At 41.5% G+C, this 24,925-nt stretch overlaps 1 protein-coding gene across 1 annotated transcript; it reads right to left on the bottom strand.

Moving 5' to 3' along the window:
* Positions 1 to 241: 241 nt before the first annotated feature.
* On the bottom strand, positions 242 to 19,742 carry SLC52A3 (solute carrier family 52 member 3). The gene is made up of 3 exons (XM_082271658.1): positions 18,500 to 19,742; positions 13,013 to 13,136; positions 242 to 848 (listed from the first exon to the last, which is right to left on the bottom strand). The coding sequence occupies exons 1-3, from the start codon at positions 19,510 to 19,512 to the stop codon at positions 636 to 638; spliced, it is 1,350 nt and encodes a 449-aa protein (XP_082127784.1). The 5' UTR covers positions 19,513 to 19,742; the 3' UTR covers positions 242 to 635.
* Between the last annotated feature and the right edge of the window lie 5,183 nt (positions 19,743 to 24,925).

Here is a 24,925-nt window from a genome sequence, read left to right as displayed (position 1 = left end):
GTTTTATAATTGGCCTGCAACATTTTCTAAAGCTACAGTACCTATAATTCTGTACTTTTAAGAGATGTCTTTTTTTTTTTTTTGCTCTCCAGCAGAGGTGTTGGTTGCTGTTGCGGTATCATACAACAGAATCCAACCAGATCAAGTTGAAAAGTAAAAGGAATCTGGTGGCACAGCCAGAAGAGCCACAGCCAGACAACTGTAGAGGTTGCAGGTTCAGACCCGGGTCCTGACACACCCATCCATATTACCCTTGGAAAGCACTTTCACTCTCGTGGACCCCAAAAAGTATTGTGAGTAAACAGCTGCATAGTTGTGTAACACCTTCCAGGGATTCATTGTTGGAAGAGGTGACCAGGATGTTGTTACTCTATACTTGCATGATAAAGTTCAAGTATTTTTTGTACCTCAAATGTAGAATACTTTGGAGCATCTTGTTAAAAATTGAAGCATACAAAAAACATTGCACAAGTAATATAAGAAGAGGCATCCCCTAGTTAAAGTGTGCATTATTAAATCATCTCTATGTATAAAGATACATATATTTATACCTTGTAGTGCTCTGAACTGGGCTTTGTATGTAGAGGTATATATTTCTGTATGTTTAGTGTCCTTCCAGTCATTTATCAAAACCCTTAGCTAGGACAGTTCGTATTGCAAAGGTCAGCTGGTTTGAAGAACCCATACACGTTGACCATTGGGAACATAACAAGGGCCCCAATCATGGATCCCAACTGCACTACCGCTCCACACCATACGAGGGCACTGTGACTCTGGCTGCGTAGAATCACCCCAATCATTACTTTGACGTAACTCAGCGTACCGATAAAGAGAACCCAAGAGATGACCTGATGGGAGATTAAAAGAAACACATGTCAGTACAATAGTTACCTACTATGATATTAAAGTGTTACTAAACCCACAACAGTAGAACCAGTCTGTATATGCAGTAAAGCATGCTTGTTATATGCACTGTGGAACCTAAGGGGTTGATCCTCTGCACTGTGTAAAAAAAAAAAAAGGCTGTTTGATCCTGTATGCACAGATCCCCCCCTTCTTCCACAGTCCCCAATCCATCTCCTGATAACACAAATCCTTTGGGGGCAAGCTGCACATGCTCAGTTTGGTGTGTATTGCTAGAGAGTTTTTTTGTTTTGTTCTTGGGAGGGTGCATGTGATCAGCACACGGCCAATCAGCACTGTCCAGACAGAGGGTCAGGGGTCATAGGACTCATAGGACAGCTTCATAGGACAGTCAGAGTAGAATGAAAACTCTTCCTACAAGCTTTAACCAGACACTGAGTGGTGTGATGGTTAGCATTTTCATCTAGCAGCAAAAGGGTTGCTGGTATGAATCCCAACCATCACACTACCTGCCTGGAGTTTGCATGTTCCCTCTGTGCCTGGACGGGTTTCCTCAGGGTATGCAGGTTTCCTCCTACACTTCAAAGACATGCTGGTAGGTTAATTGACTCCTGTCTAAATTGGCCTTGGTATGTGTATGTATGAATGTGTATGTATGAATTGGGGGGGCGAACCAATGCGCACAACCCACACCCCCCCCTCCCCCGGTTGGTCGGGTCGTGGGGTCAGTCAGGCGACACATTCCTCCTCCCCCCCCCTCTGCCTTCTTACCTCCCTCTTCCTGTCAGGAGTCGGGGAGTGCTGGATGGCTGACCCGCTGTCCTCCTCCAGCCGCCGTGTGTCTTCTGCCTCTTCCTGGCCACTGGCCAGTAAGATCGCTTCTCTTTTCAGCCAATCAGGAAAGGGGACTCACAACCCTCTTCCTGATTGGCTGGGAGGAGAGTGAGTGTGACAGTAGCGAATATTAATTCGCTATTGTCACACAACCGGGTGCGCCCCGAGCCCACCCTTTTCTGAAGCCTATTAGAGCCTCTGGCTCTAATCACGTGCTTCAAAAAAAAAAACATTCCCTATTGGAATCCATGCGTCCGGCGCCCTGCATGTAAATTAGGGGGCCGGACGCATTGGATAGGGTGGGCGGCGCCCCTGCTCCCTTAATGGACAGGCCGCCCCTGTGTGCGCCGCTTTCCTATATACGGCATGCCGTCTACGAGAGTTCCGCTGTCTGCGGCACAGCTTTGCAGACTCGCAAGACTGGGCTTTCATTCCCAGCTTCTACATTCTCCGCTTGTGACAGTGTGACATCACAAGGGGAGTAAACCTCTAGCGGCAATCATCTGAAGAAAGAGGCTTGGATAATAAATGGTCGCGCATGCGTGAGATTTCAGCAGGGGAATCAAGGAAGGGCGGAAATGACGTCCAAAGATGAGTCAGAAAAAAACGTACTTAAAATGGTGCCACCGATTCCCGGAAGACAAATTTTTTACAAACTACTAAAAGATAGTAAGTAAGCCACGACTATGTATACATTATACTGTGCAAGGATTGCAAATACGTTTTTATATCACATGAAATGAAAATCGCAAAAAGGAATGCAGAGTTTACTTCCTCTTTAACATAAAAAGCCTTCTGTGTGCAGCAGCCCTTCCTCCTACCCCAGCCCCTCCCCCCCTCCAATACTTACCTGAGCCCATCTCTATCCAGCAATGTCCATGAGTGCCTCAGCCACCGGGGACTCTCTCTCCTGATTGGCTTAGATACAGCAGCAGCGCCATTGGCTCCCGCTACTGTCAATGAACGGCAGCTCTGTGTTGGAATGGATACATGGTGCTGCAGCTCGGCTCAGGTGCCCCCATAGCAAGCTGCTTGCTGTGGGGGCACGCAACAGGTGGGAGGGGCTAGGAGCTCCAGCCAGGGACCCGAGAAGAGGAGGATCTGGGCTGCTCTGTACAAAACCAACTGCACAGAGGAGGGAAGTATAACATGTTTGTTATTTTAATAGAAAAAAAAATGAGACTTTACAATCATCCCTCCTCTCCTCATCTACATAACATATGGAGGTGTTTTCTGTAGTCCACAGAGAGAAGTGGGAACAATGTAACTGATAAGCGTGTAGCACAGACAGAGAGAAGTTATCAGCTCAACAGATTCCTGGCAGGATCAACAGGTATTTTTTGCAGTTATTACACAAATATAAGTGTCAACAGTTAACCAATTATATTCCAGAAGATTTACCCCCCTTCATGACCAGGCCATTTTTTTGCGATATGGCACTGCATTACTTTAATTAACAATTGCGCCGTCATGCAATGCTGTATAAATTAAATTTATGTAATTTTTTTCCCCACAAATAGAGCTTTCTTTTGGTGGTATGTGATCACTTCTGGGTTTTTTTTTTTTTTCATTTTTTTGCGCAATAAACAAAAAAAGACCGTCAATTTTTAAGAAGAAAAACAATATTTTTTACTTTTCTGCTTTAAAACATATCCAATAAATAAATATGTAAAAATCGAAAAATTTAAAAAATCTAATTTCTTCATAAATTTAGGCCAATATGTATTTCGCTACATATTTTTGGTAATAAGCGTATATTAATGGGTTTACGTGAAAGTTATAGCGTCTAAAAAATTTTTGGTATATATACTGGAAATGTTATTTATTTAATGATTTTTTTATACTAGTAATGGCAGGGATCAGCGACTTATAGCGGGACTGCGATATTGCGGCGGACAATCAGACACTGACACTTTGTGGGAACCAGTGACACTAATACAGTGAGCAGTGCTAAAAATATGCACTGTCACTGTACTAATGACACTGGCTGGGAAGAGGTTAAACATCTAGGGCGATGCCAAATGTAGCATGTCAGGGAGTCAGAAGGTCTTAAAGCGGAAATTCCACTTTTGGGTGGAACTCCACTTTAAGTATGAAGTTTGATTGAGACTCTCAGGGCCAGGGTACAGAAGCAGATTTGTAGAAGTATTTTGGAGTAGCTAGAAATCTTTTAGAATATTTCTTTGGAGATCTGTAGCTGCCTATAATACACATGTATGTAACTTCAACTCACAAGCAAGCCATGATCATCATCAGCTGCACTATAATCTGAGGAACTACTAAAGATGACAAATCCGAAGCTAGCAGCTAAAGGTGGATTCAAGGCCATCAATACTATTAGATGTATGGGGCTGCCATTTCTGAAAATGCTATTTCTCTTACGTCCTCTGACAGTCGCCGCCCGATGGTATTAGACTTCACTAATGGGTAATGGCGCCCTCTGCAGGAGCAAGGCTAGGCAAATTTAGTGAATTAGTATATTAGTGAATTTAGTGTATTAGTGAAGGCTAATACCATCGGGCGGCGACTGTCAGAGGACTCAGAGAAAATAATTTTACGGTAAGTCCTTACAAAAATTCTATTTTTCCAGGCTGCTATTCTGATCTGTTCATTTAGGGCCAGTTCACACCACAGAAACGCAGTCCGGATGCATTTCTGTATGTGTGTTTTTGATGCATTCCGATGTGTGTTTTTATGCGTTTTATGATGTATTTTTAATGCATTCCAGTGTGTTTCTTTTTCCAAATTTTTTCCCAAAATTTCCTGATTTCTTTTTCTGCTGTAATGTATTCTAGTGCGTTTCTGATGCCTTCAGATACATTTAAGTGCAGTTTTTTTTCCTTCCTTTTTTTTTCTCAAAATGTCCTGATTTTTTTTCTGCTGTAATGCATTCTGGTGGATTGCTGATGCTTTCAGATACATTGCAGTGCGTTTTGCACTGATGCTTTGCGTTGATGCTTTTTGCTGCGTTCCAGAGCAGTTCCTTGCAGAAAAGAAGCAGCATGTTCTATTTCAGTTGACTGAACTGGAACACACTGCACTGGTGTGAACTTTGAAATCATTGAAATCAATGTAGCCTACAGCCCATGCTTTTGTGATGCAGAAAAAAAAACACACTGGACTGCATGTGGTGTGAAACAGCCCTTTGTATTTAAAACCCACAACTAAAAATATAATATATCGCAGCTAGTTCTTGGTGTGGCAGCTGCATCCATTTTCCTTTTCTCAAACTTTCAAGCTTCTTTTGCTTTCTTTTCACTTGGTGATCCTGCAAATAAACAGCGTTCCTATCCTGGGGTGGCTACGTCACTTCTCCACTGTATCTATGGAGGCAACCATGGTGGTTGCCCTAGGCCAGTGATTGCGAACCTTGGCACCCCAGATGTTTTGGAACTACATTTCCCATGATGCTCATGCACGCTGCAGTGTAGTTGAGTAGGCCAGTGATGGCGAACCTTGGTACCCCAGATGTTTTGGAACTACATTTCCCATGATGCTCATGCACTCTGCAGTGTAGTTTAGCATTATGGGAAATGTAGTTTCAAAACATGTGGGGTGCCAAGGTTCGCCATCACTGGCCTACTCAACTACACTGCAGCGTGCATGAGCATCATGGGAAATGTAGTTCCAAAACATCTGGGGTGCCAAGGTTCGCCATCACTGCCCTAGGTTGTTCTTGTGATAGAGACTACAAACCTGTCCATATGTCCTAATCACATTTACATCGGGGGGTTTGGGCAATGGGTAGTTTATAAAACATAGCTAGGAAGATATTCTGCGGTGCAGGTTACAGGAAGTGACCAGGACACTTCATATCTCCCTAGATAATTAGGCATTTTCTGTATTTTTTGAAAATTTTCTTCACTTGAAAAGAAAGAAAACTAATGCAGCCATTTATATATAATGTGTGTGTGAATTTGGGACTGAGAAACCCCTATGCCCTATACATGCCAGCTCACTCCCTTGTGAAAGTCCCGTGGGCAAATTCTTCTCTGTGTATATAATGCTGCCACCTCATCATAGGACTGTAGGCTGCTATACATATCAGTTTGTTCTTGGGTTTAGTTATCTTTTAAATAATATTTAATTACCAGGCCTTATAAAACTTTTTTCAGATTCAAACTTACCTAGGTAGATTCAGCATCTGTCTGATGCTGCATGTGCTCCCTGCCGGCTCTAACACTGAGAACCGAGCGATCAAACACCACAGATCGCTCTGTTCTCAGAGCTCCCTGAGCAGGGATCTGATGACTGTCAGTCACTGCTGTCTGCTCTGCTCTCTCCTCGCTCACTGGAGCACTGAGCTGTGGATGGGGGCGGGAGCGGCCAGCTCAGTCTCACCGGCTCGTTGAAAGGCTGAGCCATGTGTCGGTCCAGGCACGTCCGCGGATCCCGACCATATGATAACGATCTTTCTTGGGCCTCGACCAGCTCTGTGAGGTCAGCCTGCTTTCTGCTGAAAACGGGTTACAGGAGTGCAGAGCGAACTGCACTTTTGTGATCCACAGAACTACAACCAAACAAGCTTTGGCTGTACTTCTCCTCTAACAAATTTAGAATTCCTGGCCTGCACACTTCTTCTGGTCCAGTGACTCAAATTATTGAAACTAGTGAAAGCCAGGCACACATTTTCAGAAAGAGGCTCAGCAATAGCAATAGTATTTCTCTTCATATATATTTATATATATATATATATATATATATATACAGTATCTCACAAAAGTGAGTACACCCCTCACATTTCTGTAAATATATTATTATATATTTCCATGTGACAACACTGAAGAAATGACACTTTGCTACAATGTAAAGTATCAGTCTGCATGACCAAGTAGCACTTTTTTGGTGAAAGGTTCTCTTTAACATGAATCCACTGAGAGACAATAACCCTGTGTGAGAGGCAATTGATGGCAGTAGCCATTGCCCAACTCACTGTCCACGTATTTGTTTCTTCCTTGAGCTACAGGCTTCATATTTTGAACTAGTGACAACAAATAAGTCAGGGGGGGGGCATTGCCAGTTTCACCGTGGACTTTTCTTACATTACTTACTGCATCACAAATTACTTCTAATATCTAAGAAAGTGGAAGTATTATGTTAGTCCTTCTAAGTATTACTTTCACTAATGCTGCAGGAAAGTGAAGTTACCTTGGTGCTTATATTGGGGGAAAAAAAGGAACACAGCGCCACCTTGTGACAGCAAAAAATATCTGCAACTCAGTAAATGTAGAAGATCACTCATTAAAAAAATAATTCTTCAACAATTGTATAAGGAAAGTATGTGGGCTGTTGCTATTGTGCTGCTTTAACCTGAATTATTTACATTGAACCCTTTCAGCTCCGGTAGGTTTTACCCTCTTAATGACCAGGCCATTTTTTGCGATACGGCACTGTGTTACTTTAACTGACAGTTGCGCGGTCCTGCAACATTGTACCCAAATAAAATTGATGTCCTTTTTTCCCACAAATAGATTTTTCTTTTGGTGGTATTCGATCACCTCTGCGTTTTTTTTTTTTTGCGCTATAAGCAAAAAAAGACTGACAATTTTCAAAAAACAAAACAATATTTTTTACTTTCTACTGTAAAACATATCTAATAAAAAAAATAAAAAATCCAATTTCTTTATCAGTTTAGGCCAATTTGTATTCTGCTACATATTTTTGGTTAAAAAAAATCCCAAAAAGAGTATATTGATTGGTTTGCACAAAAGTTATAGCGTCTACAAACTATGGGATAGATTTGTGGACTTTTTATTTTTTTAAATCGTTTTTATTAGTAATGGCGGCAATCAGCAATTTTAGCAGGACTGTGGCATTGCGGCGGACAAATCTGACACTAAGTGACACTTTTTTGGGGACCAGTGACACCAATACAGTGATCAGTGCTCAAAATATGCACTGTTACTGTACTAATGACACTGGCAGGGAAGGGGTTAACATCAGGGGCAATCAAACGGTTAAGTGTGCTCCTAGGGAGTGCTTTCTAACTTTGTGGGGGATGGACTGACTGCAGGAAGAGAGAGATCTGTGTTCCTGATTAGTAGGAACACAAGATCGCTCTCTTTCTGTCCGACAGAACAGCGGCCTGCCTTGTTTACATAGGCAGACCGCCTTTCTGTCATTCTCCTGAATGATCGCGGTTGGCCAGCAGCGCACGTGCGCCCCCTAGAGACTTTCTAAATAATCACGTACAGATATGTGATTTTGCGCTTAAGGGCCCTCCTGCCGCAGTAATTGTATGTGGGGTGGTCCTTAAGTGGTTAAAGTATAAGTCCAGACAAATTTTAACAAAGCCTTAACCTACTCCCACTCCAAATCTAAGACTATTCTAATTACCCTGTGAATGAAAAGATGTCTATACTTACCTACACTGAGGCCACTCTGGTCTCGTCACATGATCAGGTCCTAGGGCCAGCTTCAGTGTAGAGGAGTGGCAGCAATAACGGCTGCAGGGCCTGGGCGAAAATTTCACCTCTATGCTTGCTATGGGGCATTTATTGTTGGCTGTCCCTCCTCTACACTGAAGTCGCTGCTGGGACCCAATCATGTGACCAGGCCAGAGCAGCTTCAGAATAGGTAAGTATAGAAGACATCTTTTTCTTTCACAGAGTAGTTAGAATAGTCTTAGAATGGGGTAGTAGTAGGTTTGGGCTTAGTTTGAATTTGACTGAACTTCCACTTTAAATTGTAAGCTCCATCAAGTTGATCTTGAGTTGCATTGAGCATTTTCAGTGCATCTAGTTGGCTTTGCATTCAGCTTGACTTGTATAAGAAGAGTAACTGTTCGGGTATAAGCATGTACCCGAGTACCAAAGCCTTTACAGAGTTTTCTGTGTTCAGGCAGATTGGTTTTATGTCTGGTGCCCTGGGATTTTTTTTAATTTCCCCTGAGCTCTCAGGAAAAAGAGAAAAAAGAAAGGGAAGGAGAAAGAAAGAGAGATAAAGAAAGAGAAAGGGGGAGAGTGAGAGGGAAAGAAAGAGAATTAGAGAGAGAGAGAGAAAGTAAGAAATAATTAAAGAGAGAGAGAGAAAGCTCTAGAAAAAGAGTGAAAGTAGACATGTGCATGACAAAAAAATTTGTTTTGTTTCGTTTAGATTCATTAATCTAGTTATTTGGTTTCGTTAAATTCGGTTGATTCGTTCAGTTTTTATTCGGAATTCGTATCCAGAATTCATATTCGAAATTCGTTTTAGGCCTTTTTCAAATTTCCTTTGAATTTACTGAATTTTTTCGATTCGAAATGTACAAAACTATAAATTTTGAATTGGTTGAATCAAAAATGTTAGATTTTTTTTCTGATTCGAATGTGGCAAATTGAACAAACAAAAGAAAAATCTTCATCAAACGATTACAATGACTCTTTAAATCACCTTTAGCTTAACAAAAACAGCATTATTTTGAAATGGTGATCCCACCATTGGTTGTTTCATTGATACTAGACCACAAATTACTTTTCGTAGAAATAGATCCATCAAAGATACGGTAGTATCCAGTTATTTTTCCCCTGGATGGGGCCCCAGATGCTTGTAGATCCCTTCCTAGAGGAACCTATAAATGTGGCCAATGTCAGTATTGCAGATTCATCAATGACGATAAAGATATTCTTCTCCCCAATGCATACCCCCTTTTCCCCCAGACAGAGTGGAGACGGAGCTGTCATCCGCCTGCTCAGCGGGGATCGACGGATCAATCCCCCGCTGAGCAGAACGGGCCTCGTCGGACCGGGAGCCGTGTGAAAGGACCCTTATACAATTGGTATCATATATGTACTAACATGCAGTTGTGGTTCTTTCTACATTGGGAAAACCAAAAGGCAATTCTGGAGACACATCAAAGATCATGTGGACGATGCTACTTTAGGTATAGTTGAAAAACCAATTGTGAGACACTTCTAAACATCAATACAAACCTGATAGCCTCAGATTTCTGGCATTAGAACGAATACATCCGGCTCCAAGAGGGGGTGATTTTGATTGTAGGATATTACAAATTGAAACTAGATGTTTTTTTTTCCCTTCAGGTGACTGAACCACCAGGTTTAAATGATTCCATTTGTTTTGCCCCCTTTCTTATTCCCTAATGATTAATCTCTTTAGCTAGTCCGTACTTATATTGTACGTGCCATAGTTACTTGAGCAAGTTTTATTATTTTTCATTATTCTACTTCTTCTTTCCTTCTCCTCCCCATCAAAGAGAGGTAAATGGTCCATCAAAAGCCCTAAGTTGGAATTTGAATGGAATTTGATGTAAAATTCGATTTGAATTTCAGAAATTCAAACGAAATTCGTTTCGTTAGAAAATTTTGTAAACTTCGTTTATACTGTAATTCGGGTATTCGGGCATGTGACGAGAGTCACTTTGGTTGGGGGGCCAGCTTTGAGAACTCTGGAAACCCATTTTCCATATCCCCCGGCCCCTCTTGTGTGTAAGTCACCCACTGTCTCTTAGGGTCACAGGGTGACCAAGAATATGGTGGACAATTACTTAATGGACACTGAGAATATGGTTTGGATTACTTCAAATGAGACAGTAATTTTTATCAACAATATACCTCATGAAATCTACGAAGATTTAATCCCACTTTACACTGTTAGACCTATACCATGTTGCCATGAAGTCTGTGACTCCTAAATAATCAAAGCATTGTCTGTGTATTAAGGTGTGATGTGTTTACACTTATAATAATATGTATTGTACTTCATGAGCTCTATGACGGCAAGTCTGCTAGTTAATTAGTTCAAGTTAATTAAATCACTGTCATCTATTAGTTGCTAGTGGGAAAGTAGAATACTGTTTGTGTTGGTTATTCCTTAGATATGTTAATTATATTTCTGTACATATTTTCATCTGCATAGGATAATGTAATCATCAGGCGCCTGACCTGGTGGGGTATATATTCAGTGTGAGTTTATTCAATAAATGTTCCAGATCTTATACAAGCTATTCTCGGCTAGTCTTGTATGTAGGGTGGCTAGAATATCTGATATCTATGTTCAAGACTGAAGGAAGCTGTATACTGACGGAAGCACACAAGCCCATTGTGGGTCGCGGTTCTGTTACAGGACATATCCGAATAACGAAAAACTCATCTAAATATGTATTTGGAACTAAACAAACCGCACATGTCTAAGTGAAAGAGAAAAAGCAAGAGAGAGATGGAAAAAGAATGCCAGAAAGAAAGAAAAAGCTAGAGAGAGAAACAGAAAAAGAGAGAGAAAAAAATAAAAAAAGCTAGGGAGAAAGAGAGAAACAAAAGAAAAAAAGAAGTAAAGTAGAAAGACAGAGAGAGAGAGAGAGAAAGTAAGATGGAATTAGCGAAAGAAGGAATTAAAGAGAGAAAGAAGGGAAAAAGGAAAGAAAGAAAAATAGAAAAAGGTCTAAAAAAAAAAGCAAAAGAGAAAAAGCTAGAGAGAGAGAGAGAGAAAGAGAGAGATGGAAAAGCTTGAGAGAATGGAAGAAAAAGCTAGAGACAGAAAACGTGAGAGAGAGAGAGAGAAAGAAAAAAAGCTCAAGAGAATAACGAAATCAAAAAAGAAACAATGAATTTGTGTTTTTTTGCCAAGACAACTGAAATAAACACAGAAATACATACAGTGGGGATCGAAAGTTTGGGCACCCCAGGTAAAAATTTGTATTAAGGTGCATAAAGAAGCCAAGGAAAGATGGAAAAATTTTCAAAGGGCATCAAATTACAGATTAGACATTCTTATAATATGTCAACAAAAGTTAGATTTTATTTCCATCATTGACACTTTCAAAATGACAAAAAAACATAAAATGGCATCTGCAAAAGTTTGGGCACCCTGCAGAATTTATAGCATGCACTGCCCCCTTTGCAAGGCTGAGACCTTTCAGTGTCATGGATTGTTCTCAATCATCGTCTGGGAAGACCAGGTGATGTCAATCTCAAAGGTTTTAAATGCCCAGACTCATCTGACCTTGCCCCAACAATCAGCACCATGGGATCTTCTAAGCAGTTGCCTAGAAAGCTGAAACTGAAAATAGTTGACACTCACAAAGGTGGAGAAGGCTATAAGAAGATAGCAAAGCGTTTTCAGATGTCAATATCCTCTGTTCGGAATGTAATTAAGAAATGGCAGTCATCAGGAAGAGTGGAAGTTAAAGCAAGACCTGGAAGACCAAGAAAAATATCAGACAGAACAGCTCGCAGGATTGTGAGAAAAACAATTCAAAACCCACGTTTGACTGCACGATCCCTCCAGAAAGATCTGGCAGACACTGGAGTTGTGGTACACTACTCCACTATAAAGAGATACTTGTACAAATATGGTCTTCATGGAAGAGTCATCAGAAGAAAACCTCTTCTACATCCTCACCACAAAAATCAGCGTTTGAACTTTGCAAATGAACATATAGACAAGCCTGATGCATTTTGGAAACAAGTTCTGTGGACCGATGAGGTTAAAATTTAACTTTTTGGCCGGAATTAGCAAAGGTACGTTTGGAGAAGAAGGGGCACAGAATTAAATGAAAAGAACCTCTGTCCAACTGTTAAGCATGGGGATGGATCAATCATGCTTTGGGGTTATATTGCAGCCAGTGGCACAGGGAACATCTCACGAGTAGAAGGAAAAATTGATTCAATAAAATTTCAGCAAATTTTGGATGGTAACTTGATGCCATCTGTGAAAAAGCTGAAGTTAAAGAGAGGATGGCTTCTACAAATGGATAATGATCCCAAACACACCTCGTAATCCACGGGGGATTACATCAAGAGGCGTAAACTGAAGGTTTTGCCATGGCCTTCACAATCTCCTGACCTCAACATAATTGAAAATCTATGGATAGACCTTAAAAGAGCAGTGCGTGACAGACAGCCCATAAATCTAAAAGAACTGGAAGACTTCTGTAAGGAAGAATGGGCAAAGATACCTCAAACAAGAATTGAAAGACTCTTGGCTGGCTACAAAAAGCGTTTACAAGCTGTGATACTTGCCAAAGGGGGCAGTACAAGATATTAACTCTGCAGGGTGCCCAAACTTCTGCAGACACCATTTTTTTGTTTTCTGCTATTTTGAAAGTGTAAATGATGGAAATAAAATCTAACTTTTGTTGACATATAAGAATGTCTAATCTGTAATTTGATGCCTTTTGGAGATTTTTCCATCTTTCCTTGGCTTCTTTATGCACATTAATACAAATTTTTACCTGGGGTGGCCAAACTTTCGATCCCCACTGTAAACTAAGCTAAAAGATACAAAAAAAAAAAAAAAACAGTTTACTGTTGGAGACGCTTAGGTATTTTTTTGGAAAGTCATACAATAAATAAGAAATGTAACTTTTTGTACTTACAATAAGGGCAACACCCCAGTTAGTACTTTGTAGAATGGGGCACGGACTCATCACTGCCGTCATCATGTTGTAAGCCCCAAATCCTGTCCCAAGCACCGACCAGAAGACCAGACTGACAAGAGACCTGAAGGAGTAACCATACAGGTCATTTCAGGGTAATGTTAGCAGTGCATTAGGCTTATCATCTAGTAAGGTTTCTAAACGTTTGCCATTTTTTCTTCCATTGCAATGACAAGTGAACTGCAAGTGGCACAGGGGACACAATGTTCTAATGTCATTTGTACAACAGCTGAGAGAAGTGAGAAGCTGCAAAAGAATTTACTTGAGAGTGCAACAAAACGGTTAAAGTGTAACTTTTGTTTGAGCCTGAAGGCAGCCATTTATTCTAACCAAACAGCTAAATACAAAATTAAAACACAAAGGCTAGATTAAACGAAGCCAGTAAAAACGGGCAGTTGAGCCACATTTTTACTGCCTTCTCCCTCAAGCTGCAAAAGCAGCCGTATGGGGGTACACACATGCCAAGGCTGTGATGCTTTGCAAAAAGTAACCCCCCTGTCGTGTTTGGTTGGAAGTATCACCAACCACAGGTGACCCATGCATAGAGCTGCACCACCATCTTGTGGCACAGTGGTGCCGGCTTTTAGGGATTTAAAAAGGTAGTTAGTAGGCAACATATTGCCTCCTCTTGGCTTGTCAAATGCTCTCAGAAAGGCGATCCACCAGTGATTGCTCTTCAGAGGGTAACACTTGTGTAAACAGGTCCATATACTGCTTTAGGCCCCTTTCACACTTGTGCGACTTGTCCTGAGAATTGGGGCTGCAAAGTCGCATCACAAGTCGTACTCTGATTTCCAATGAATACCGTTCATATCTGTGCAACTTCAAAGTAGTCCCTGCACTTTTGATGCGTTTTGAGGTCTATAGACCTCAAGATTACACAGGCATTGCTTTAAGTCCAGTCAAAATTGCAGCAAAAAGTTGCGGTAAAATTGAGTGACTTTTAGGTCGCACAAGTGTGAAAGGGGCCTTACCTGCCAAGAGATGTTTATAGACCAACTGAAATTTTACTTTAATTCAGCTGAATACATTCCAGATGCACCAAAACAATAGAAACAAAGTGACCCAAAAAGACAAAATTAGGTGCTGCTCAGGTAAAGAGGTAAAGTCCAACTAGACTGCAGTGAGTGCAGGCAGGGACAGGGAGCTCTTCCTAGCTCCAAGCTGCAGCAATGTCAAAGGAAAAGATCTATAAGCCATACATCAATAAGCAGACTCATGTGCATGCAGAGAGATGAATGGCAGCCCGGACTCCAGTCAGACCACGCCCCCAATCCGCTTCGCTCCGCCCCATGGAGCTTAATCATGGGGAATACTAACAAAGTCTTACAGTTTTCCAATCAGCAGTGACAATGAGCTTAGCTGATTCCAGAGCTATATGTCTGACTCAGCAGGAAGCATTTCAGACCTCTGCATAGAGACCACTGTTTCCACACAGAGAACATGGATTCTTCTCTACAGCATGCTGGCAGGTTACAGGCTTTCCTACTTAGGCCAAGGTTTCTTTTTGAAGAAAATTATTTGTAAGATTTTGCACATCTTTTTTTTTTTTGATGCACCTCAAATGTATTTAGTTGACTTATCCCATAAGCTCAACTGGACTTTTTTTTTTTTTTTTTTTAATCAGAAAAAAGTTTATTGGGCCAAATGTCAACAGACATAGAATACAGTAAACAATGTGGGTAAAGACAACCCCAGGACATAGTGGTTGATTTACTAAAGGCAAATCCACTGTGCACTACAAGCTTGGAAGTGCATTCGCTGTAGATCTAAGGGGGGCATGCAAGGAAAATAAAAAACAGCATTTTTGCTTGCACGTGATTGGATGACAGAAATCAGCAGATCTTCCCCGCATTTCAAATCTTCCCCTCAGATCTACAGCGACTGCACTTCCAAGTGAACTTGCCATGCAAATATAGTGCACAGTGTATTTGGATAATACTTCATTTTATAATCTGTACAATATAGAGTCTGACTTGTCTGTAGACAACAGGTTGCAGAAATGAGCTGAGAGAAGTACCCTGCCTGGCCAAAAAAAAAAAAATGTCGCCACCAAAAAAAAGGTCACTCACTCTAATATTTTGTTGGCTTTGATTACGGCACGCATTTGTTGTGGCATTGTTTCGATAAGCTTCTGCAATGTCACAAGATTTTTTTATGTCCGGTGTTGCATTAAATTTTCACCAAGATCTTGTATTGATGATGGGAGAGTCGGAGCACTGCGCAAAGCCTTCTCAAGCACTTCCAAAAGATTCTCAATGGGGTTGAGTTCTGGACTCTGTGGTGGCCAATCCATGTGTGACAATGATGTCTCATGCTCCCTGAACCACTCTTTCACAATTTGAGCCCGATTAATCCTGTTAATGTCATCTTGGAATATAGCCGTGCCATCAGGGAAGAAAAAATCCATTGATGGAATAACCTGGTCATTCAGTATATTCAGGTAGTCAGCTGACCTCATTCCTTGGGCACATCCAGTAACTATGTAATAGGAGAGTTACTGCATGCTTAGTTTAGTTAGTTGCTTAGTTAATTCCAGATGGCGACTTTTTTTTGGCCAGGCAGTGTATTATTTTTGTTCACAACGACCATATGTAATTTTTGTTAGGAAGGGAACTCTACTCCTTGCCTTTACATTTTAATTATAGTTCTTGTATATGACAGCTGCCCTTATGCCTTAGGAGAAGAAAAAAAACTCAGTCCCTGTAATGCAGGGGAAGCGTTCTATCATTTTTAACATGTCAGCTGTTCTGTCAATCAAAAAATAGAGTATAATAACATAGTAGATGGGATGGGCATAGGATCGTGACAGGTTGTAGAAAAGGTCTAATTTGCATATTAGCTGCACTCCCATTCTAAGTAAAAAGGAATCAATATTATTGTGTAAGTGGCTGTATTCAGTAAGTCCAAAGCTGAACATACATGTAGTCTGATTGTATACTGCATTCTCCTTTAGCTCTAAAAACAGTTATGTATTGAGACCTATCTAAGTTGGATACAGTTTGAATAGATGGTTTAAGGCTTTAGGCTGTCCCTTTTGTCATATCATTTTGCTACGTTTTAAGATTGTGCAGTAATAACAATTGGATTGTAATCAGATTAATAGATCATTCTTTTTAAACAACATCATGCCTTTATGTTAGACTGGGGCTCGTGTGTGTGTGTGTGGGGGGGGGGGGGGGGGGTTGATTGGAGGAAAAAGGGTTGAGAATTAGATGCCTAAACAATTTTTCTGCACCCCAATGCCTATGTTTTCATGCATAGGATTTGGAAACAAGGCTAAGCGACTCAACTATGTACGAAACCCAGAGATGTATAGTAACGAAGTAGAACTACTTCACTACTGTACTTAAGTACTAAAAGGTGGTATCTGTGCTTTACTAGAGTATAATTTTTTCTCCTACTTCCACTTTTACTTCAGTACATATTTTCGATGAGTTTAATACTTTTACTCCAATATTTTTTTATGTGCTGCATCGTTACTCGTTAGAATTATAAAAATGTTACGAATCATTCCATTCCAAACCGACTTTTTTTACTCGAGTCTCACTGTCTCTGAGACTCACAACCAATCCCTGACCCGATGAGATGGCTCAGGGGCAGAGCCTCGCCGCCTCTGCCCTCCCTCGGCTCGGCCCGAGTGCCGCCTCCCGCTCGGCTCTTAAGTGAAGTGGTGGTGGCGAGAGAGGAGAGACACCTGCCTGCAGAGTGATCTCTCTGGGCCCTGGCTGGGGGAGGGACTGTGAGTTACTAGAGTCTAGACTATTAGACTGTCTCTGGGCACTGTGCAGCGCGGCCGCCCAGCGCGGGAGAACTGGATGGAGGTAGGAATATATTCTTCTTTCAGCAGGGGGGACTGGACTGGGGACTGTGGAGAGAAAGGCTGGAGGACTCGAGACAGCCTAAGGTAGGAGAAGTAAGAACTGTCTTGAAGTCAAGTCACTCACTAAGGGGATCAGATCTATTCAATGGGGGGAGGGACCTGCCCTGGCCTGCCCTACTCTAAGGGGGATCTATAATGGGAGGGGGACACTGGCCTGCTCTAAGGGGAATCTATAATGGGAGGGGGACACTGGCCTGCTCTAAGGGGAATCTATAATGGGAGGGGGTCCCTGGCCTGCTCTAAGGGGGATCTTTAATGGGAGGGGGACCCTGGGCTGCTCTAAGTGGGATCTTTAATGGGAGGGGGACCCTGGCCTGCTCTAAGTGGGATCTTTAATGGGAGGGGGTCCCTGGCCTGCTCTAAGGGGGATCTTTAATGGGAGGGGGACCCTGGGCTGCTCTAAGTGGGATCTTTAATGGGAGGGGGACCCTGGCCTGCTCTAAGTGGGATCTTTAATGGGAGGGGGGCCCTGGCCTGCTCTAAGGGGGATCTATAATGGGAGGGGGACCCTGGCCTGCTCTAAGGGGGATCTAAAATGGGAGGGGGCCCTGGCCTTTTGACTACTTTCTTTAATACATACATAACACAATACTTGTGCTTTTACTTTCAGTACTTGAGTAGTACATTTTAAAATAAACTACTTGCAATACTTAAGTACAAAAAATGTTGAATACTTTAGTACTTCTACTTAAGTGTGGTGCTTAAAGAGCACTTCAACTTCTACTCAAGTCTGGGTCTCTAGTACTCTATACATCTCTGGCGAAACCATAGGAACTGGGGTACAGAAAAATGGCAGCAGGAGGAGGCAGTTTGTTGACAAAGTGCTAGAGAGTGGTACAATAATGAGTGTCTCCAGGCAACAGTGAAGCATGGTGGAGGGAGTTTGGAGCTGCATTTCTGCAAATGGAGTTGGTGATTTGGTCAGGATCAATGGTGTCCTCAATGGGGAGAAATACAGGCAGATACGTATCTATCATAGGTATCATACATATCCATCATCATCCATCATATCCATCAGGGAGGAGTGTGATTGGCCTCGAATTTATTCTGCAGTAGAACAATGACCCCAAACATAAGCCAATGTCATTAAGAACTCTATTCAGTAAAGAAGAACAAGGAATCCTGGAAGTGATGGTTTGGCCCGCACAAAGCCCTAATCTCACCATCATGGAGTCTGTCTGGGACTACATGAAGAGACAGAAGGATTTGAGGTAGCCTACATCCATCAAAGATCTGTGCTTAGTTCTCCAAGATGTTTGGAACAACCTACCTGCCGAGTTCCGTCCAAAACTGTGTGCAAGTATACTTAGAATGATTCATGCTGGTTTGAAGGTAAAGGGTGGTCTCACCAAACATTGATTGGATTTGGATTTCTCTTCTGTTCATTTACTTTCCATTTTGTTAATTGAAAAAAATAAACTATTAACGCTTCTATTTCTGAAAGCATTCTTCATTTACAGCATTTTTTTCACACCTGCCTAAAACCTTTGCACAGTACTAAATATTACATGTGTGTGCTTTAAGATAGAAACACCAACACTCACCTGCTAGGTAAGAACATGGCAATCAGACAAGCTATAGGATTTGCCATGGATCCAAGGGCTGCTGCCAGGTGGTATGCCAGATTACCATATGGCATGCATGAGTATGTCTGTACTGAAGGAAGAACTCCATTGGTGAGGGCATTCACCCATGCAGTGAGGAAGTATATGAGTGCATAATGGCCATATGAGTACACCACTTTGTTTGCTTCAGACTCTGGAGAATTCTCATTGCTGGTGCTTACACCTTCCTCGCTCACCTCTGAAGGCCCTGTGTCATATGTTATGTCCGTTGCTGAGTAGGAATTCACGGTGCTTGTACTTTGAAGGGTTTTCTTCTGAGAATGCCTACTTAGGAAGAAAAAAGCCAGCAAACAGAAAACCATCATGATGAACAAAAGAAAAAGGAAGACCTGAACAGAGAAATTGGCTGGGAGATATTGAGCCTGTATATAGTGATCGATTTCTGTGGTATTTAACCATCCTTGTGTCACATTCTCAGTGTGTGTCACATTAATGCACTTCATCATTCCTACGCCTTGGATCAAGGATAAAAGACCTGGGATGAGCCCGCTAAGCCCCTCACCGATAAAGTATGTTGTTATATACTTGGGTTGCAGTTGCATCATGAATGGTAGAAAGGTTACAGATGAAGTGCAATCTACAAAAGATAGGAAAAAGGTCAAGACCAGGAATCCTGTACTGTGTAACTGGCCTCCTATCCAGGTGGTTTCTTTCCAGAAAAAAGCCATAAGGAATAATGCCACGATTCCCAAAACGATTATGGTGTATATGACCCAAACTTCCTTTAGCCTCCCAGGCTTCCACTTATGCATTACGGTAATAAACAAAGGCCCGATGTTGGCCATTTGGATGAGTATAGTGAGGTAAGAAGGTAAGTACCATCCTTCTGGCAGTTCATTAACGATGAGTGGAAGTTCAACCCATAAGCCGTTGATGGCCACCCATGCACCAGTCCCAAAGATACAAGCCAACAGGTGAACAACCAAAGCCATCTTTGACCAGTACGCCTTGCCTGTGGCTCGTCAAATAGTTTATGGCAGTCAACTAGATGCTTTTAGATTCAGCAGCTCAGTGAAGGTTACTTGTTTATTGTGCCTCCTCTTCTCGAAAGACCACCACTCCTCTTTGTTCAAACGAACATCAGTTGTCCACCACCAGTTAGCACTCAGAAGACTGCAATATCACACTGGTTTGTTGAGCATGTGATTACTGTCAGCGTGCCTTTTTTTTTTTTTTTGCTTTGCTTGCAGTTATCAAGAAGCAGAAGTAGAATTTTCTTTCTTTGTCGATATAATTTACTCTGTTTGCTTGCGGTTCTTAAATTTCATATTTTCATACAGTACTGTAAAATGAACATTACAAAAAAACCTTTCACTACCAGGACAAAGTATTTATACATAACATCAGTCTAGCAGCTCCAGTAGAAGGAGTCATGGAGTAAGTAAGGACAATGGGTCAGACACTTTAAATAGCAAGTCAACTCATCGATGTTGCAACAGAGAATCTTTAGAATCGCCATGAATTAATACTGAATTAATTGTGTTGTAGTGGTCTCCTTTTAAATAAAAAGGGAGGACTATGGATCATAAATTACTTTTATGATCCTAACTTTTGTACAAATTGTATTATACAATGAGGAAAATAATTATTTTATCCCCTGCAGATTTTGTTTGTTTGCCCACTTACAAAGAATTGAAGGGTCTATAATTGTTATCATAGGTATTTTAAATGATAGAGATAGAATATCAACCAAAAATCTAGAAAAAACACGATACAATTGTTATAAATTGAATTGCAGTTCAGTGAGTAAAAAAAGTGTTTGATCCCCTATCAAAGACACCTGTCCACAGAATCTCTTTCTTCCATTCAAACCTCACAATTATGGGCAAGACCAAAGAGCTGTCAAAGGACATCGAGGACAAGATTGTAGATCTGCCCAAGGCTGGAATGAGCTACAAGACCATCAGCAAGAAGCTTGGTGAGAAGGAGACAACTGTTGCAGTGATTATTCGCAAATAGAAGAAATACAAAATAACCATCAATCGCCCTCGATCTGGAGCTACATGCAAGATTTTGCCTCATGAGGTAAAGATGACCATGAGAAAAGTGAGGGATCAGCCCAGAACTACACAGGAGGAGCTTGTGAATGTTCTCAAGGCAGTTGGGACCACAGTCACCAAACCATTGGTAACACAATACACTGCCATGGATTGAAAACTTGCAGCGGCCGCAAGGTACCCTCCTCAAGAAGGCACATGTAAAGGCCCATCTGAAGTTTGCCAATGAACATCTAAATGATTTATAGATGGATCGGGAGAAAGTGCTGTGGTCAGATTAGATCAAATTTGAGCTTGTTGGCATTAACTCGACTCGCTGTGTTTAGAGGAAGAAAAATGCTGACTATGACCCTAAGAACACCATCCCTACAGTCAAGCACGGAGGTGGAAACATTATGCTTTGGGGCTGTTTCTCTGCTAAAGGTACAGGCTGACTTTTCCGCATTGAGAGGCCAATGGACGGGACCATGTATTGTAAAATCTTGGATGAGATCCTTCTTCCCTCCCAGAACACTGAAGATGGGTCATAGATGGGTCCTCCAGCATGACAATAATCCAAAACATACTGCCAGGGCAACAAAGGAGTGGCTCAAGATGAAGCATAGAAAATTTATGGAGGGAGCTTCGAGTTGCCAACTGACAGCCATGAAACCTTAAGGATTTAGAGAAGATCTGTAAAGAAGAGTGGGCCAAAATCCCTCCTGAGATGTGTGCAAACCTGGTCACCAACTACAAGAAACATTTTACCCCTTTTTACCCCTGTGCTTGCCAACAAGGGTTTCTCCACCAAGTACTAAATCATGTTTTGCTTGGGAATCAAATACTTAAATTACTCACTGAACTGCAACTTAATTTATAACATTTGTATCATGTATTTTTTTCTAGATTTTTGGTTGATATTCTGTCTCTATCATTAAAATTACACCTATGATAAAAATGACGGACCCTTCATTAATTTGTAAGTGGGCAAACTTACAAAATCTGTGGGGGATCAAATACCTATTTTCACCACTGTATCTTATCTCTTCCCTACCAAAGTCCACTGTGACATCAGCTCTCTATACTGTATGTCTTTGCTTTTTTCTTTAAGGTTCACTTTATGATTGTCATTAAAAACTCTAAGAATTTCAGCAGACTTCATAGAACACTTGAGATAATTGTGAGCCTGTAATTTGTCTACTCAGCCTAAATGAAAAGGAGTACTGGTTCACTTTCAGCGTGTCATGAATTTCTATATAAATGTGAAATACCGTTACCTTAAAACAAACTTGCTCCATCCTGTTATGGTTGAAGAAAATCCCCATGCTTCCAGATATGAAAGTTTTGCATGCAATTCACTCCATGTGAAAGTGTGGGCGCTTGGTGACTGGCCCAGCACTGTCACATAGGAGATTTCTCAGCCATGTGTAAGCTTCAACTGGAACTGCAACTTGTATGTGCGGCTAGGGAGAAGGCCTAAAGGTTATTAAGCCTAAGTGTAGCCAAAACTGAAAAAAAAAAACACGAAAATCAACACAAGGGACATAACTTAACCACTTGCCGACTGCCCCATAGCAGATTTACTGCAATAGGGCAGGCGCGCTGCGCAGGATCACGTATATATACCTGATCCTGCATTTCCGGGTATTGGGCACGTGCACAGCGAGTCCGGCAGACTCCATGTGCGACGGTGGTTGTTTGTTACACAGGCAGAGACCAGCAGTCTCTCTATGCAAACGAAGCAGATCGCCGTTCTGTCAGTAGGGAAGGCATTGATCCTGTGTTCCTGAAAAGCAGAAACATGGGTCAATGCCTTTCATTAGTAAAAGCATCTCCCCCACAGTAGTAAAACACTGGTTAGGCACACAATTAACCCTCTGATCGCCCCTGGTGTATTTTTAGCACTGATCACTGTATTAGTGTCACTGGTCCCCAAAAAAGTTTCACTTAATGTCCACTGCAATATCATAGTCCGGCTATAAGTCACTGATTCCCGCCTTTACTAGCAAAAATAAATATTCCATAAATATATCTCATAGTTTGTAGACACAATAACTTTTGACCAATCTATATACGCTTATTGGGATTTTTTCTACCTAAAATATGTAGCATAATACAAATTGGCCTAAATTGATGAAGAAATTTGATTTTTTACATTTTTTATTGGATGTGATTTAAGGATATGGTATGCATCCGGTCAAAATTACGAGGTTTGTATACCAATGCCAGAAGCCTGGCCAACAAGATGGGAGAGCTGGAGTTACTGATGTTTGAGGAGGACTTAGATTTTGTGGGGATTACAGAGACTTGGTTCGACAACTCTCATGATTGGATGGTGACCATTCAGGGGTATTCCCTTTATCGCAGAGATAGAGAAGGTAAAAAAGGGGGAGGGGTATGTCTGTATATTAAGAACAGTGTACAGGTAAATATGAGGGATGATACTAATAATGGAGCCATGGACGAGGCAGAATCCCTATGGTAGAACTTAAAAGGGAAGGCACTATAGGGAAGGTAATATTGGGCGTATGCTATAGGCCCCCCAACCAGAGGGAGGAGGGGTAGGCAGACCTCCTTTTACAGATAGGATTGGCAGCAAGGATGGGAAATTTCATTATAATGGGGGACTTTAATTATCCAGATATAGACTGGGCAGAAGGAACCGTGCATTCAGCCAAGGCTCGGCAGTTCCTAAATGTTTTGCAGGACAATTTTATGGGTCAGATGGTGAACGCACCGACAAGAAACAATGTGGTACTTGACCTACTGATTACCAACAATACAGACCTGCTCATGGATATAGAAATATGGGGCAACTTAGGAAACAGTGACCATAGGTCAATTAGTTTCAGTATTAATCATAGTAGGTAACATAAGGATAATATAAGGACACTGAATTTCAAAAGAGCCAATTTCCCAAAACTGCGCTCTTTGCTAGAAAATATCAAATGGGATAGAACCCTGGGAACAAAGAACACGGAGGAAAAATGGGAGTGCTTCAAGAGCATACTACACAAAGGGATTGACCAGTGCATTCCAAAGGGAAATAAATTTAAAAGAGCAAAACTAAACCCTGGGTGGCTAAACTCCAACATAAAAATGCATATTAATACTAAAGAAAAGGCCTTCAAAAATACAAGGCTGAGGGGTCATTGGCAGCATTCAAGCATTACAAAGAGTGTAATAAGAAATGTAAAGGCTAAAATAGAACACGAGAGACATATAGCGGGAGAGAGTAAAAAGAACCCCAAGAAATTCTTTAAGTATATAAACAGTAAGAAAACGAGGCAAGAACACATTGGCCCCATAAAAGACGACAAAGGAAATTTGGCCACAGAGGACAGAGAGAAGGTGAAAGTGTTAAATAATTTCTTCTCTTCAGTTTTCACAAAAGAATCGGGGGCTACACTAACCCAGCTTGTAATGCTAAACTAAATAATACACCTCAGGAAGTACCACCATGGCTAACAGAAGATAGACTTAGAACAAAACTAGAGAAACTTAACATAAATAAATCACTGGGACCGGATGGCTTGCACCCAAGGGTTCTTAAAGAGCTCAGCCAAGTGATAGCCAGACCATTATTCATGGTTTTTAAGGATAGTCTACAGACGGGTATGGTGCCAGCTGATTGGAAAAAAGCCAACATGGTACCAATATTTAAAAAAGGACCAAGATATATCCTGGGTAACTGTAGGCCTGTCAGCCTAACATCAGTAGTCTGCAAGATTTTGAAGGGGATGTTAAGGGACCACATACAAGACTTTAGTAATGAAAATGGTATTATTAGTAGTAATCAGCATGGATTCATGAAAAATCGTTCTTGTCAAACCAATCTATTAACCTTCTATGATGAAGTGAGCTGCCACCTAGATAAAGGTAAGCCTGTGGATGTGGTGTATCTGGACTTTGCAAAGGCCTTTGACACTGTTCCCCACAAACGCTTACTGTTCAAACTAAGGAATGTAGGTATGGACCATAGGGTGAGTATCTGGATAGAGAACTGGCTCCAGGGGAGAGTCCAGAGTGTAGTGATTAATGGGGAGTACTCGGATTGGGCGGGTGTGGAAAGTGGGGTCTCCCAAGGTTCTGTCCTGGGACCAATCCTGTTTAATCTATTCATAAATGATCTAGAGGAGGGGATATCTAGTACAATCTCAGTATTTGCGGATGATACTAAACTAAGCATGCCAATATCTTCTATGCAGGATGTGGAAACCTTACAAGCGGACCTGAACAAAATAATGGGGTGGACAACTACATGGCAGATGAAGTTTAATGTTAAAAAATGTAAAGTAATGCACTTGGGGGCCAGAAACACGAAAGCAAGCTACTCACTAGGGGGGGGGGGAACCTCTGGGTGAATCTA

Source organism: Pelophylax lessonae, assembly GCF_965119305.1.
Source record: "Pelophylax lessonae genome assembly, chromosome: 11".
Classification (NCBI taxonomy): Eukaryota; Metazoa; Chordata; class Amphibia; order Anura; family Ranidae; genus Pelophylax; species Pelophylax lessonae.
Note: the sequence above shows the minus strand (reverse complement) of the source record. Positions and strands in the feature narration are given on the sequence as shown.

Bases quoted from the DNA above. Each gene is read 5' to 3' on its own strand.
- SLC52A3 (XM_082271658.1), bottom strand. From the start codon at position 19,512: ATGGCTTTGGTTGTTCACCTGTTGGCTTGTATCTTTGGGACTGGTGCA. The intron at 13,137-18,499 runs GTGAGTGTTGGT...TTACTCCTTCAG, and splicing joins GCCATGTTCTTACCTAGCAG to GTCTCTTGTCAGTCTGGTCT. The intron at 849-13,012 runs GTAAGTACAAAA...ATCTCCCATCAG, and splicing joins ACTGGGGTGTTGCCCTTATT to GTCATCTCTTGGGTTCTCTT.